The following is a 17,090-nucleotide window of genomic DNA, read 5'->3' on the forward strand; positions in this document are numbered from 1 at the left end:
TCGACGGATATCAATTGACAGAGGTCGCCAACATAGAGAATCTTTCACGAGAACAACACTTTTACCATAATGATGGTAAAAGTGTTGAAATAATGATTCCACTGAATCTTTTTCTCACCACCCGTATCAGATCAAGCCTTACGATCTTAATTAATTTTTATCTGGTCTAGAATATCTCGAGATAATATTTTCGTCTGCAGACATGATGTGTATCTGATTGGGAGGTTTAAGTCCATGCATGAAGGTTCTAGAACAGGTTATCCATTTCACGACCACATGTCCAGCAATTAGAAAAAACAGGACTAGTTTCAACTTGAAGAAGTTTAAAAGAATTACTTTGCACAATGGGGTTGTTGTCTGTATCATCGAAAATGTTTTTTTCCGAGTGTGCTTACATTGGAAACACACTCTATTGTTTCTTCAGGTTTGAAAATGTAAATTTCCGTGATAAATTCATGTTCCGTATGCCTAAATGTCAACTGACTTCCTTTTAGGCTTGTTCCTTGACTTTTGTATGTGTGCCTAATAACCACAAGGACTGATGTGAAAGATCAGCATGTTGTCGATGTAAACAGTAATTTTTTGTTAAAATACACGTTGACAGGCAGAAATTTTTAGATACTTCGATTGCTTCAATGACACTCGTTGGTGAACTACTCATAAATACATAAGTTTAGACGAAACTTACAATGCAGGATCAGCTCTCAGAACAAGTAGGATTGAAAGAAGACATAACTTTGCATCAATGTTGACATTTTGTTTACACCTTCATGCTTTTCATGAAATCAAATCACTCAGTCCTGCTGTCTGTCGCAAATGATAATATGCCATAAATAACGTACTGTTCATTTAAAAACAAGGTCCTGAAAATCGTCCTACATTTATGATGTCAAAACTTTTTTTATCTTTACATCTTAATTAATTATACGCAACATATTAGTCTAGATAAGACTTAGCGTTCAGTAATAAGCGTCCCGCAATTTGAAGGAAAACATACGTCTACGTCAATGTTGACATTTGATGTACATCTTTATGAGTTTTAGTTGAATGGAATTTCTTAGGTCTGTTGTCCGACGCAATAGTAACATTCCATGAGCATGGCATTGACCATCTCAACGCAAGGTTCTGGAAATCACTGCATTTGTATGGACTTGTAACTAATTTTGATCAAATATAAAAGTTAAAGTTTTGCACGTTTCCGTTTTTAAAGGGAATGCGTACTTGACCTCGACTGATCAGTAAGAGCTTATCATCTTCAAAGTTCCGTTTGTTTTCCTCAACTCAGCGACTCTCTTCCTTTGCCCTCTCCATGTCGTTAACCTCCTCTTCGATACATAGGAGCTCTAGATCTTCCGTCACTTCCATGATACTTTCGCTTTGCCGTTTAACAGGCATCGGTTTCGACCCTTGTTTCATCATATTTTGACGTCTAGACACTGAAAGTGGTCATTAAAGCTATTGAGTCCGTTGCGAGGTTTCATTTAAGCTGAGTACAGTTAGGCCGAACACTATTCAGCGATCGTTTGGGTCTTCTGTGGAAAATTCAAAGCTCGAAGAACGACCCATTTCTAAACAATCACTGCCACAGGATAATACTCCTTCAGGAAGTTCAACCTTTTCACCTTTTATTGTCATCCGTTTGAGTGATCAGTTGACTAAAAACAATAACGGAACAACAAAGAAACGAGAAAATCACGTCTGCTAAGAAGAGCTAAATTCAATCGGGTTTTGTTTCTCGAAACCATTAGAGAGAAGTTGGAAACGAATTCAGTTGAATGAAGGGGAATCAGTGTAGTGACGTGTTGATTTGTCTCGTCGGTTTGCAGTTCATTTTGATTGCGTGACAGTAAAGACTGTTCATTCGAATAGTGGTTCGAAAATTTGTATGTTTTCCACTGCAGGGAAAATTATCAATCGAACACCTTGCACATTTATCAGAAATTTCTTGTCGAAAACATTTAGCATATCATTTCATCTACCTGCAAATCTGAAGACATCATTAGACTAGATTCCGGCGTCGTGTTTGCGATGCATTATTCACAAGGAGAGGTTTCGCCTGTGTCGTTTGCCTCGGCATTTTTTTGACTCAGAAAAGGACCTTCCATTTTTTATTCTGCACGAATTCTAGTACAGCTATTCCGACAGCTTCGTTTTACTCTGAGTTTGAACAACGAATGAGTGCCTAGGAAAAGTATAGAAAGGTAGTACGTTCATTGCAACTTCTCCTTGACGTCCCGACTCATCATTGAACTCAGGATAGGTAAGGTTTGACTCAGTTTATCCTGATAGAAATCAAAGAAATAAGCATGATTTCTGGCCAATGGCTGCCTTTATTTCAATTTGCATCCTATCCATTTTAGCATTGCTTATACAAAATAATCTAAATTACATTTTTTTACAATTAAAGCATATTAAGTAAAAACGAGAGAACACTAGGTACCAAACCGGATAAAAGATCAGATATAATAGACCTTGTGAACTCTTTTTCGGGGTGTCCTCGGACCTCGCATCCTTCTAACCTGCACTGTGTCTCCTCAATTGAAGTTGAGAAAGAGATCGATAAACTTCGCTCCGATACATCAACTGGCATAGATCAGATTCCGGTGAAATTTGTAAAACTAGCCAAGGAACATATATCGGGTCCTTTAACACATTTAATCAACCGTTGTATTGCAACATCAAGTTTTCCCAGACTCTGGAAGATAACATGAATCTCCCCTATTCCTTAAGTTGATGAACCCTTGTCTGACGCTGATTACCGTCTTGATTCTACTGACACTATCTAAAGTGTTCGAGCGCTTGGCGCTCTACCAGCTCATTGTTTATATCAATGAGGAAGCGCTACTTGGTCCTACAGTATTAGGATTCCGGAAAGGTCATTTAATAACTACCTGTTTTACTGGGGATCCGCGACGCTCTAATGCGGGCATCAAGCAGAGGAGAGGTGACACTGATGGTCTGCGCAGACTATAGCAATGCTTTTGATACCGTCCAATCTAGGTCGGTGGTCTCTAGGATGCACAGCTTAGGGTTCTCCAAGTACTTCTTACTATGGATGATTGACTAGCTAACTCATAAGAGACAGTTGGTGCAAATTGACGACAAGAAGTCAGACATGGCAACTGTGGAATTCGGGCGTTCTTTAGGCTCAATTCTGTGTCCGGTTATTTCCATTCTCTATGTCGCCGACCTCCGGAGCGAGCTGCAGTGTGACTGTTATCAGTATGCTGACGATATGACGTTTTACTTCCACTCGAAACCATGTGATCTCAATTCTTCAGCAGATCACATAAATAAAGCACTTACAAGTCTGAGGGACTATTCTAAGAATTGCAACATGGCCTTGAATTCTTCCAAGACAAACTGGATGCTTATTTCCACTCCACAGATGGCGCGATATCACAGTTTAGAAGAACTTCCTATCGCTTGTGGCGATACTCCACTAAAACGGATTTCCTGCACAAAGCTATTGGGTGTAAACGTGGACCAGCACCTGACCTGGAAGACGCATGAAGACCATGGGTCTAGTTCGTCGTACGGGACACTGTCAGTACTGCGCAGGCTTAAAAATCTAACCCCTTTTCATGTGAGGAAACACCTGGCAGAGAGCTTAGTCCTCTCTAATAAAGTGAATTATGCATGCTCTGTTTTCCAACCCCTTCCAGCATTTTAAATGAAGTGCCTCCAAAGGCTACAAAATGCTCGCGCTGGATTTGTCAAAAGAAAGTTCGCAGGAGTGGAAGACGTTACAAAGTTGAACTGGCCTCCGGTGAATAAGAACGTTAAACTAAATTTACTTAAGTAAATAAGTGGCTATATGATGAAATTCTTCCTGAATATCTTAAATTAAATGTACACAAGATCAGTGCTTATAGCTTAAGATCTTCGTTTGCACCTGTCCTTCCTATTCCGAGAGAATCAGGGACTCAGTGAGTGCCACTTTAACAAGCTCCTTGTAGCTATTTGAAACATAACTGAGTACAATTTCTTCTGTCGTAGTGTGAAGAGACATCTTTTATGAAAGGAACTTTAAGTAGCAAACAATTATAAATGTTTTTTATTTTTTATTTTATATGTATATTCTTCTCTTTTAGAGTTGATTTAGAGTGTAGATATTGTAGATGAAGAACCTCACTTTGTTGGATACTCTGCAATAAATCATTGCTATTATTAGTATTATTATTATTATTATTATTATTATTATTATTATAACGATCAAATAAAAACTTGTGTAGTCATATCATAACAGTATTTTACAATAAACATAGTATTACAAATAAACTTCCTGGTTGGTTATATTTTGCAGTCACAAAAATTGCAAGTCGAAAGTGTACCTTTAAAAGGTTTCGTTCAGTTCTCCGATGGTGAATTCGACGAACTTCAATTTGTGTAATCTTTGCCGGGGCATTTTTATCGTCTGGACTGTCGAATATTTAAAACCGTTAAAATCTTCTACGCATCGAAACCGATACAATGGAGAAACAGTGCGACTCTCTACGCTGGCGGTTCCATCTCAAGTTGAGCAATTACCACGTAGTTATTCCACATTTTCCCCCATATTTTCCAGTTTCCGCTACGTTCCTAGTCGTAACTAATTTTCCAGGAGGCATTATCCCTGCCATTTCGCCTAAAGACGGGTGTTGCACAAGTCCTTCTTGTGCTTGTGGCTCTTGCGAAGAGCCAGGTGGTGGTTCTTGGCTCTGTACCTACACAAAAGATCCGGAACCATGGCTTTTTGGCCAAAGTGATCCAATCGGTAACGAAAGAGCGTCGCTGGATCAATCGGCTCCCCACATTTGTCTCTCTGTAAAGTAAAGGGAAAGATACAGGCCGTCTGGTAGGAGCGAGTGTTGTGGCGAGGGGAGAAACCAGTGGGCTAAAGTGAAAAATCGAAGCTTAACGAAAATTTAGCCTAAGGCAAAAATCAAAACAACTGGTGTGGCCGGTCGGCTGAAGCTGAAGCAAGTGATTCTGGGATTGCCTTCACTCAACACTAAGGGCACAAGGCACGCCAACAGAAAGAATACGAGAATAACCGTGAATGGACGAAAGCGGAAGAAAGAAGAGCCAAACTCAACTCTGGCCTAGTGGACACTGCGACCTCAAACTAACACTTGCCCAAGGCATCTAGCTATTAAGAAAAACCCCTCCGTTGTACGCCTAAGTCATATGCGATCGGTTTGGATTGACTAGAATTGTTATCACGAAATAAAATTCTCCAAAATGTATGGAGAAGTCTTACAAATCGCTTCTCATTCAAAATTTTGCAGCAAGACAGTATTAAAGCAAGACTGATTATGGGTCTTTAGGAGACTTTCAGAATAGCAATAGCTCTGGACGTGTTTGCATTAAAACTTTGTACATTTTTCATAATTTCTTGCCGAGGTAATTACGTGATGACTGCCTCATTTTGAAAGAAACGTCGTGAGCACCAATGAGAAGTCTTTGATAGGATTTTAATAGACCGGATGTTTTATGCCATTATTTGTGCCTACAGTGAATCAGCGGTCACGAGATCGTGTTGTGCAACCACTGAAGTATTACATTACTATACATTGAAAATGAAAGGGTGGAATTTCAGGTTCAAAACATAATTTGGCAGGTTTTTTTTACAAAGAGTGTCGTGGAGGTGGCACAGTTGATAAATTACTAGAAAAATTCAATCAAAAAGGTTAACGTGCTTCATATGTTTACCCCTTACGTGCCCGTAATTCTAGGCGTTTAAAATCCCTTTTTGAGTTGGGCGATATTATCATTGTAGAACAAAACATTTGAACACTACCGGTAACTTGAGCCTCTTTGTTTGCATAGGCTGAAATTTCTCAATGAACAGCTTTCAAATTGCCTGTAGCTGAGAGTTGAGTGTTGGGAGAACTTTGTAATATTTTTGAGGGTAAATCAGGAGAACTAAGAAACGCACTGAATGACCGAAAATCAGACAAGGAAGCTCACAACATGCAAAGGAACAAACAAAGTGGTCAGCGGGGAAACAAATTTAATACTTCATAGCCTTCATAAGGCTAATGTGTTTACCTTGCTTAAATATTTATAATCAGGGCCACTCGTTCAGGAGACCTTTTTTCAAAAGATCCAGACGTTAAAATAATTCTGTTTTCCGTTCGAAGTGTTTTTTTTCCTATTTTATTTAACAAATGAACACGGTATGAAAACTTAACTTTCGAACCGAACAGTAGGTGAAATGTTGTGTTGGTGTCTCTGTCCCCCATGTAAATATTGACTCTAATAGGTATGTAGGAAATCTCTGAGCTTCGAGAAACAGTCAAGTTAAGGCTAATGTGTTTACCTTACTTAAATATTTATAATCAGGGCCACTCGTTCAGGAGACCTTTTTTCAAAAGATCCAGACGTTAAAATAATTCTGTTTTCCGTTCGAAGTGTTTTTTTTTCCTATTCAATTTAACAAATGAACCCGGTATGAAAACTTAACTTTCGAACCGAACAGTAGGTGAAATGTTGTGTTGGTGTGTCTGTCCCCCATGTAAATATTGACTCTAAAAGGCAGGTAGGAAAACACTAAGCTTCGAGAAACAGCCAAGTTAAGGCTAATGTGTTTACCTTGCTTAAATATTTATAATCAGGGCCACTCGTTCAGGAGACCTTTTTTCAAAAGATCCAGACGTTAAAATAATTCTGTTTTCCGTTCGAAGTGTTTCTTTTTCCTATTCAATTTAACAAATGAACCCGGTATGAAAACTTAACTTTCGAACCGAACAGTAGGTGAAATGTTGTGTTGGTGTGTCTGTCCCCCATGTAAATATTGACTCTAAAAGGCAGGTAGGAAAACACTAAGCTTCGAGAAACAGCCAAGTTAAGGCTAATGTGTTTACCTTGCTTAAATATTTATAATCAGGGCCACTCGTTCAGGAGACCTTTTTTCAAAAGATCCAGACGTTAAAATAATTCTGTTTTCCGTTCGGAGTGTTTCTTTTTCCTATTCAATTTAACAAATGAACCCGGTATGAAACCTTAACTTTCGAACCGAACGGTAGGTGAAATGTTGTGTTGGTGTGTCTGTCCCCCGTGTAAATATTGACTCTAAAAGGCAGGTAGGAAAACACTAAGCTTCGAGAAACAGCCAAGTTAAGGCTAATGTGTTTACCTTGCTTAAATATTTATAATCAGGGCCACTCGTTCAGGAGACCTTTTTTCAAAAGATCCAGACGTTAAAATAATTCTGTTTTCCGTTCGGAGTGTTCTTTTTTTCCTATTTAATTTAACAAATGAACTCGGTATGAAAACTTAACTTTCGAACCGAACGGTAGGTGAAATGTGATGTTGGTGTTTCTGTCCCCGCACCAAATTTTTAAAAAAATCCTTAAAACTAGACTGGTGAGCAGCACTCTACGAACAGCAGTTGTAAAATCTCTTTACTCTCCGACGCGTTTCGTCTAATTGTCGTAGACTTCTTCGGGGAGTTTTACAATTTAACACTAAACACCTGTATTAATAAGCCATAGTTAGCGGTTATACGAGGGCCAATGACCATAAAGGCTCGGCCGGACCTACCAATAGGAACAGGTGAAGTTGCGAAATATTTGAAAATTTTTTGGGGTAAGGTGGGAGAATTCATTTGGGGACTACGGTTTTGGTTATCTCTTTTTCGTCACGCACGTCACGCAGCAAGTTACAAAACGTAAATATAATTCTTCTTGGTGCCTTTCTGAATGCCACCGATGCCTTTTCTGATGCTTCCATTGTTTATTACGGCAGTAAAAGACATATGTGGCATCAACACTTTTGAAAAATTGCTTAAAATTTTATTTAGCGATGTATACTGTTAACATTTCGGCTTTACAACACTATTGTTTTCTGCAACTACAACTGATATGTCTCTACATGAATTATTAAATTTGTTTCCCCGCTGACCACTCGTATTTCGCTCTTTTCTTCTTTCCCCGCTCGTCGCCCGTGATGTAGTAACTCCCCACATTCACGCATTGTACAAGAAGAATGCAATCTTAGTGGATTGCGTGACAAAGTGACAGATGTAATTGATAACCGCTGATTGAGTGCACAGGAGGCTCATATGAATGCAATATCTGTGAAAGATTTAACAAGAAAGTAAATTTTCACCATGAAAGAAGTAGTGTTTTATTACGATGTCGTTTGCCCATTCGCCTACATGGCGAGCAGACTCATAGAAGGTGTTGCAAGCCGAAACGGGGCTAAAATTCTGTGGAAACCTGTTCTGCTAGGTAATACAAACCACTTACAATTTCCTTGAGTGTCTTGAAATGGTTTCACGAGCTATCTTTACTTACATTTGTTATATACGTGTAGGGCAAGCTATTAGATTTTTGTTCTTAACTATTGGCTGAAGTTCTTTGTTTAGATATCCATACTGATGAAATTACCGCTGAAGATCGAAGCATGATTATAAGACTGCCTTTGAACTGTTCCGTTTATAATTAGAAATAATTAGACCACCTACCTGGATGCAGAGTGTTATATCCACTCACCCCTTTCATACGCCTCCAAATTTAAAGATCAAATATCCTTCCTAGTAAGCTTAATCATATTTTTTGTAACATGAGGAACTTCCGGCAAGGATGACTTGTAAATACCTCTTTAGTAAGCTTTCTCAAGAACTGCTTCTTTGACTGTTTTCCTTTTGTTAGGTGGCCTGTATAAGGGAACACAGGCACCCCAAGGTGCAGCAGGATCTGCTTATGACTCTATGAGTGCGGCTAAAATTAAGATATTAGCAGATGGTAATAAAATTTTCAATTTTTACATGAATATTATGAATGCCTGACTATTGGTACTAGAATTTGTACTGAATTGGTGGAACAGTCAGTCATCAAATATATAATAAAATTAGCTTTGTTCAAGTCTTAATACAATTATCACCTTCATACTAATTGAGACACTCTATAAATATCTGAATGAATAGAAAACAAAATTGTTAAAAAATCCTAATTGAGGAGGCAAACCATTACTTCTTTCTTGTAATGAGTCCCGGATTTTTTTTTTCTACAACATCTTAAATTGCAATTCGCCTTTGAGGATCTTTTTTTCTCTCAGTAAATTGAATTAATAGTTTTTTCTTGATCAGTAGAACAAACAGATTCCATGTGTTCATGCATTGGTTCTGTAATAGATCACAGATGATGTCAAAATTTGGAAAACCAAAAAAGTGATATGTCACATTTTGGTGTGTTCTGTGATCTTTTACTATCCAGACCCACTGCAACATAGAATCTATATGTTTTGTACTATAATAGAGCGAATGTTGCCAATGTTGACATTATTTGTGTGCCTGGCCTCCAATAGATCATGAGTAAGAACCAATCGAAATCCACTTGTTACTCAGGGTAATTAAATATTATCAAGTTGATAATTGTCAAATTAAGTATCAGTCATTGAGTTGATAAAATAAATTGGCCCTGGTAAAGAGTTACAAAGCTGACATTTCAAGCATTAGCCCTTCATAAGAGCAGATTCATTTGTTCTTATGAAGGGCTAACACAGTACCACAGTTTTATTAGAAACTTACCCCCTTATGTATTTGTTACACAGATTTTTGTATAAGCTATTCTAAAGAAATATTTACATATTTCAGATTTAAAGAGATCAAAACTTCACTATGGGATTGAAGGGAAAGCTCCATCTGAGCATCCAATAAAGACACTGAATCCAATGCGTCTCTTAGCTGCAGCAGCCCATGCAAATCAAGATGTGTGTGTCCCATTAACACATAAGCTTTTTGCTGCATATTGGGTTCAAAACAAAGGTGGGTTGTTTCCTTTTATCCTTTTAACAGGTGTCAACTATCCACACAGTCTGCCATATATTTTTACTTAAAATTTAAACTTTAAGAATTTGTTGCAGAATCGCACAATTTCCCTTGATTACATTTTTTTTTTGTCACCTTTCTGATTCAAATTGTATTGTACTGCAAGAAAAAAATTCCTATTTGGAAACAGTCAGTTTACGATGTGTAACCCTTTTACTCCCATGAGTGACCACGACAGAATTTCTCCTTACAATATCAATACAATATCAAGCAGACAATTAAGTGATGAGAATAAAGAAAAATATTCAATAGTAGATTAACAGTTGATCCAATACCAAATTCTCCTAACAACTAACAGCATAAGATTTGTATAGCAGACGATACAGTGTATAGGAGAATTACAAATGAGATCTTGAGAGTGAAATAGTTCATGTATAATTTCATTTTCCAAAAATATTTTGAGAAAAGGGCTCCACGGCCTTTTAAAATTCATTCTTTGCCTTAATTTCTCTATTTGACACTGAGCAGTATGATAGTCAATTTTGCAGTTGCATGCTTTTGAATAGGAGTGAAGCTAAAGTTGACCTTGTAATGATACAAACATTGTTGCTTTTCACATGTAAATTACTGTTATAATGCTAAGCAGATATGGGTCTCTATCACAACATGGTCACCTTCAGCCTCATTCCAAATGAAAGGCTAATGGCAACTAAGGACATAACTGTAAAATGGCTTATTGTTAAATAAATACTGGAAGAGCTTCTTAATTTTGCATACTTTCAGCCAGTTCCTTAGATTTTTATGTATTTTAGATGTGCGAGAGAGCAGTGTTTTACAAGAAAGTGCCTCATCAGTTGGCTGGCAAGTTGACATTGATGAGATGATTGGTGGGTTGGGGAAAGAGAAGCTTCTGCAGAATACCAAGGAGGCTTTAGACAGAGGTTCCTTTGGTGTGCCCAGGTTTGAAGAAATACTCAAAGTATTATTCTGTGACAAGCTTCATTTTGATAATGAAACAGTGGAGTGGAGTGTAGTCTAAAAATTATGATCTCAATGATAAAAAGAAAACTTGCAGAAACATGAGTACATGTATGTGAGTGATCTAATAAAGGCAAAAACCAAGGGCTAGTGCAGTATAGTAAACCATATCAGTAGTATCCAGTCCACTGCTCTGAAAATGGTAGTTCAGTTTGTGCATGCATATACAGTTTTGAAAAAATAGAATGCTGCATGTTTGTAGTTAGCAGGAAATCTATTTATTAAAAGAGTGCATTACCATAGAAGCAGTTGTTACCATATCTATCCTCAGTTGGTAACTAATAATTACACTTAACCCTTTAACTTCCAAGATCCAATTAGTATTTCTCCTGACTAACTGCCTAAGAATTCCTTCTAAATTAGATAAGTGAATTCGGTCCTATATCAAGATAACACAAGGCAGATGAGCTTGTCTGTTCTCATAACTTGTTTCCAAGATCATGTATAAGAATTGCAATAAGAAGTTAATCACTTCTGGCAGTTAAAGGGCTAAGCTTGTTTACCCTAATTTAATAAATACTGCATACAAAGGTATCAATTGAAAATATATTCTTCTCTGACTGCTTCTTTCTCCAGTTTTTGGGTGAACAATGAACTCTTCTTTGGAGTGGATCATTTACATTTTGTAGAGAGAGCTTTGGGAAATAAATCAGCTGCCCTACCAAGGTTTCATCCAACCCCTACTGAACCCAGAAAATCTAAACTGACAATCTACCATGATTTCTCCAGTCCTTGGAGCTATATTGGTTCAACACAGGTAATGTTATAATTGCTCTATAAGTAATGGTAATAACATGATATCAAGTGCAATTTGTAATGGTAATAGGACGAAGTGGAGTTTAATTCGTTCTGTAATCATAGGTCAACTGATCAACAAAATTGTGGAGGTCCAATTTGTTCATCACAAGTATGATTACAGAATTGGACGACATGAAGTCCTGTTACCAATTAAGCAAAACTACGATAAAATTTGAAAGAGAAACTAGACCTCAGTTATATGCTTGCATAAAAGAAAAACAGCAGTTACCTTGGCAAAATGAGAGACAACGGCCTGCGCAGATGAGGAGTTCTGTCCACTTCAACAGTCATGATGTTTTAACTGCCCTCAAACAGTCCTATTACACTGTCCAATTACAAGCATGATGTGTACACCTTCCTATCAGTGCCTGAATCGGGTTGGTGATAACCAATCACATTTGAGAATTTTGTTAAAGTTTTGATTAGGTTTAACTAGGTACAAATAAAATTTTCAAAGACAATAATTTGAAGTCTTGAAAAATTTACAAGTGCTTATTTACACCTAATTGCACTGGAAATCATGTTATTACTTTTTAATAATTTACATGAAAAAAGCATCACAGAAAGTCAAGATGGACTAAATTTAGACAGTGGGAAATTGCTTTTTGTAACTTGCACTCATGTTGCAACTTTGCACTTGTATTACATGAAAAATGCACCTGTTGTCAGCCAATCAGAAGTGTGTAACTTTTTCATGAGTATTTTTACAAGTGGAAGGAGGAGTGGAAGAAAATGTCACAGTGGATGCACATACGAACCCATATAAAAAGGCCGTGCCTTCACATGTGAATTGTAGGCAACCTTTAGCCTCTTGAATACTAGATTTGAAAGCTAATAGCTACCCAATTTTTGATATTATGTTTCATTCTTAGACAGGTCTGAAAAGTTAGTGTTAGGTAAAGAAAAGTATCTCCCAGTTCAACATGATATTTTTTTGAATTCTCATAACTTTTATGTTGGACAGTGTCTGGCTGGAGAATTGCAAAGATAGTTTGGTTGCTAATAACACCTGTTTTTCTTTTCTTAATAATGATAATAATAATGATAATATTGATGATGATGATGATGATGATGATGATAACACCTACAAACCAGAGGGTTTAAATACTACTCTTTTGTGATGAAGACCTTTATAGTCAGGGTCCATCTCAGATTCAATCGTGCAGAACCATTTTGAATATTTCTGCACTCTTTATTTTCATATAGCAATTTTATTGAGAGAATATTGTGATGAGCATTGCACACTATTTATTTTAGTTGCAGTCAATATTTCAAATTAAGAAAATGACTATTTCTTTATAATGAAGATTTCCAAGTTGCTGACAGAAGTTCATCCAGTTTCAGTTGAGGTTGAATGGGTGCCAATTTCGGTTGGAGCTTTGTTTAAGATGATAGGAACACCAGTGGTAAGGAACTACAATCAATTTTAGTACCTTATGTGTGTGTCATTGTTTAATCCAACTCGTGAATATGTGTTATTGGTCCGCTTATTTTTCATTCATTTTCTTTTCGGACTGAGATGGGGTTGAGGTCTTAAAAAGGGAAAAACAAGCAAACCAAAAAGCTAACATCTAGCCATCTTGACTAACACTGAACAAAACTTGGAAAATCAATAATTTAATCTAACATGAGAGAAAAAGATCAGTGCAACACATTGTCAAATAAACGCTCACAACTTGGATGTTTTCTTTGTTTCAACTATCTTGTTACAAAATGCCAAATCTTTTTTCTCATTTTATAATACCATGTTGCTTAAAACAACAGGTAATGAAAAATTTCAGCTGGTTACAAGCACCTATTATTTTTATTAAAGAAATAAGGTGGGCAATAATTGTAAGCAGGAAAGATGGGAACTAAGGTAGTCAATCAAACTGGCTTCACCTTGCTAGCCGGCGGAGTCAGCCATTTGATAAATAAACATAATGTCTTTTTTATCTGTGTACGAGTTCTTTTTCTAAAACTGGAAATGATACTTTTGTCCAATTTCACATCTTGAAGGTAAGAATTTTAAACTTATGTGTTTCTTTAGGCAGTTTTTCTTTACAAATCTGAAGTTAGGGTGACTGGGGAAACACTTTCCTTTTTCAGTGTCTCTCAAAACTCTGGAATGAATTTGTGTGATGTTAAACCTTCCTGGGGAGGAAAGAAGGGTGGAAGGGAGGAAGGAAGGAAGAAGTCCCTGATGTCCCTGATGTCCCATACAGAGTTAACTATTTGGACCAATCAATTTTATTAAACTCTTCCAAGATATTTTTCATTTTCTCTTTCAACAAAACTTTGAAGGTTCCGATGCGAACGCTCAGTGAAGCAAAGAGAGAATATGGAAACAAAGACCTACAAGATTGGGCAAAATATCGTGGGATTCAGTTCCAATTTACATCCCACTTTCCCATTCGTTCCATTCTTCCACTGAGAGTGACGCTAGCAAACCCAGATGACCGACTACGACAAACTATGTGTGAGTGGTAAAACCGCAGGCCCTGCATAGTTGCAAGACCTTTTTGTTACTCGGCGACAAGGGCCTGAGATGTTGGGCTTAGAATTAAGATACTGGACATAATCATTGCTTTATGTTTTTCTTCAGACTTACTTGTGTGAATGATTTGCCCTTTGAATAAACTCAATCAACATAAAGTTTTCTCCGAATGGAGAATGTGCGCACGCCTTAATCCTGTTTTTCTTTCCCTCGCTTTCAGATGAAGCAGGGTGGCGGTATGACAGGGACATTGGTGATCCTAAGGTGTGGTCTTATTACGCACGTATTTAAACCTCCATTGTAAATTACCTTTTCTCGTTCAAAACTTCTAAATTTCGTATCATTTTGGCATTAATTCTTTCGAAATTGCTGTTCCCAGCCTTATGTAGGATGCATGTCACTCTAGAATCTAATAGGTAAATGTAAGCTATATCGAGGCTAAAGTTCTCTTCAGTTCAGTTGGATAACATCCAACCACTTTTGTAGAGGTTCTTTAGCTTGACTCTCATCCCGATAGCTTTCTGCCCAATTACAACTGCAGGTAGAATTTCTCTATAGACAAGGGATGTCACTAACGTAGCAAGTTAGCCAATACAACACTTTCCCACTTTCTTAACATTCAATCGAAAGACCTACGCTCTTCACTTTTCCGTGGAAACCTTTCCCTGAGTCCCTTACGATTACAAGTTACTTGCAAATGTAACACAAGAATTGATCAACCAAATCTCTTAGGTGAGGAACACTTCAATCGAGTGTCGAAACCAATAAAATATTGCATCACTTTTTCTAACTTCGCTACGTAGTTTCCCCAGAAACCCCTAGAAACCTTTTACCATCCTCAATCAGGTGCAAAACTTGACCAATCGCGACTTTGCAACTCGTGTCTTCCCGTGCTTCAAGGAGTGCACTGGTTTTTTTTCTGTGAGCTTTCATAAGCGCTTTGCGATATTTACCTGTACTGTGATTGGCTATGAAGTTGTGTTTACTCAGATATAGAATTTACGACAATCAATCGAAAAACGCTCTTACTGTAAGCAGATGGGCTATGGGAGATTCGCTTACTATCATCTTACTGGCACGCCAGAGCATGCTAGGTTGTTTTTTGGTTATGTATTATAAAGTTAGCTCCCCAAACGCAAATATCAAATGCATCTTACGAGACTCCCTCATAGCACGCCGAAACGGTTTGTCTATGTAACTTTTGTTTCCAGGTTTTGTCTTCAGTTCTGACCGAAGCTGGGTTCGATGGCGAAGCGTTGATAGCAGCGACTCAAGATCAACAGATCAAGGATCAATTGCGGAAAAACACAGACAGGTGCGTGTACTTACACTATTTTACCTGCACGTATCAATAAGTAAAGCGTTAAGCAGGAAAGAGAGGAACTTTTAAGTTATCTGAACGTTTGTTTTGTAAATGGGCATCAGCTGAACATTATGCCCGGAACTGATCCATCCAAACTTAGTCCATGCTGCAGCTCTTTCCTCCTTCATTATTGTTGTTGTTATTAGTACTCCCACCATTAATACCATCATCTCTTCTTCTTCTTCTTCTTCTTCTTCTTCTTCGTGTTCTTCTTGTTCTTCTTGTTCTTGTTCTTATTATCATCATCATCATCCTCATCATCATCATCATTATTATCATCCTCACTTTGACAACTTTTAATCGTGGAGGAGCGGTTTAGCTAAATAAGTAATTATCCTTTACCACGTTTCAGAGCCTTTGCCACCGGACTCTGTGGAGTTCCGAGCTATCAAGTAAACGATGGATCCGTTTTGTGGGGTCAAGACAGACTTAATGTTGTCGCCGACCTGCTTTGTGGTTGGGAAGACCACTTAAAGCCATCCAACCATAGCAAGCTTTAAACAGCGCGGTTGCTCTGTCCAAAACAGAATAAAAACTCATTGCTTAGCGTAAAGTTTATGTTTTCGTTGAAGATTTGATCCTTTAGACTTATGGCACACAACTCAAGGACGATATCTAAGGAAACCAGCCGGCCATTTCGAACATTCATGGACACTCCATGGAAAGTCAAAATGTTTTCAAAGAAAACAGTTTTGATTACTATTCAGCGCTGCAATGTACACTTTCCTTTCTAAAGTAACTCAGAAAATACGATGTAAGATAACTGATTATGCCGGCGTGAAAACCGTAACTAGAACGTTTCCAAGTTCCGGTGCCTTATGTGCCTCTTTTCGTATCACCCAGATGTATTCGGACGGTATATTTGAACACATTTGAGGTAACTATGTGAAGCATTTAAAACAGTGCAACTCAAAAGACAAGCTTCAATGGTTTTTTTCTAAAAGAAAAAGAATATCGGATTATTAAGCTTATCAGTGGGAGGAATTCGCCATTAAGTCTGCTCACGAGACACCGCAACAACAACAACATATGTACGGTATCACACTGTGCTACGGGGCAAAAATACGAACGGAACATTGGGAAACCAAATGGCCACACAAAACGATCCAACTTCGGTTTTATTCCATTCTATTGGACTTGACGTTTAAAGCAAGGAGCTTTCAAACGCATGATAATCTTGTTTTGTTGGTGATAAAAAATACTTCAATCAGTGGTTTCACTTTTAGTTTTTTCTCTCACGCTGGCTGCATTCGATCGATACTATGCTCAGATAGACAAAAGGATATATTTAGAAAAATAGTGGCCAAAATAATCTATAACGGGAATAAATAGTAGAGTAATAAAAGCCTTATTCCGCAAGGGATTAACACATAATACGAGTGGGCATTTCGCTCATTGCGCAACTCGCAAAATACTCCAAGTAACATTTGTTAAACCACCGAACAAGGTGTCTTAACTTCCCTATTGGGGTTACGCCTTACGTCGGCTGGCAATTTTAAGTGTTCCTGTCTAAGTTGCATGATATTGTTATTAAAGAGCAAAAAATAAGAATACCATGGAAAACTTGAGGCTATTTCATTGCTTTTGCTATAGATATAGATAAATAGAGAGCTTTTAAATTGCTGAAGCTAAAAATTAAACGATAAAAAATCTCGTCA

At 37.6% G+C, this 17,090-nt stretch overlaps 2 protein-coding genes across 2 annotated transcripts; both read left to right on the plus strand.

Moving 5' to 3' along the window:
- The first annotated feature begins 3,115 nt into the window (after positions 1-3,115).
- On the plus strand, positions 3,116-3,673 carry LOC149044220 (uncharacterized). Its single transcript, XM_089210851.1, has one exon. The coding sequence runs from the start codon at positions 3,116-3,118 to the stop codon at positions 3,671-3,673; it is 558 nt and encodes a 185-aa protein (XP_089066977.1).
- A 4,303-nt stretch (positions 3,674-7,976) lies between these two features.
- Positions 7,977-17,090, plus strand: LOC113677068 (uncharacterized). Its single transcript, XM_027193814.2, has 10 exons — positions 7,977-8,216; positions 8,640-8,732; positions 9,584-9,754; positions 10,570-10,717; positions 11,372-11,552; positions 12,901-12,999; positions 13,877-14,051; positions 14,290-14,333; positions 15,281-15,384; positions 15,785-17,090. Exons 1-10 carry the CDS (start codon positions 8,096-8,098, stop codon positions 15,930-15,932), a joined length of 1,284 nt encoding a protein of 427 aa, XP_027049615.2. The 5' UTR covers positions 7,977-8,095; the 3' UTR covers positions 15,933-17,090.

The sequence above is a fragment of the Pocillopora damicornis genome, chromosome 6 (genome assembly GCF_964200805.1).
Source record: "Pocillopora damicornis chromosome 6, jaPocDami1.2, whole genome shotgun sequence".
NCBI lineage: Eukaryota > Metazoa > Cnidaria > Anthozoa > Scleractinia > Pocilloporidae > Pocillopora > Pocillopora damicornis.

Excerpts from the sequence above, each read along its gene's own strand:
- LOC149044220 (XM_089210851.1), top strand. The coding sequence starts at position 3,116 with ATGGCAACTGTGGAATTCGGGCGTTCTTTAGGCTCAATTCTGTGTCCG.
- LOC113677068 (XM_027193814.2), top strand. The coding sequence starts at position 8,096 with ATGAAAGAAGTAGTGTTTTATTACGATGTCGTTTGCCCATTCGCCTAC. Across the intron at positions 11,553-12,900 it reads GCTATATTGGTTCAACACAG|ATTTCCAAGTTGCTGACAGA; the intron begins GTAATGTTATAA and ends TTTATAATGAAG. Across the intron at positions 13,000-13,876 it reads AGATGATAGGAACACCAGTG|GTTCCGATGCGAACGCTCAG; the intron begins GTAAGGAACTAC and ends AAAACTTTGAAG.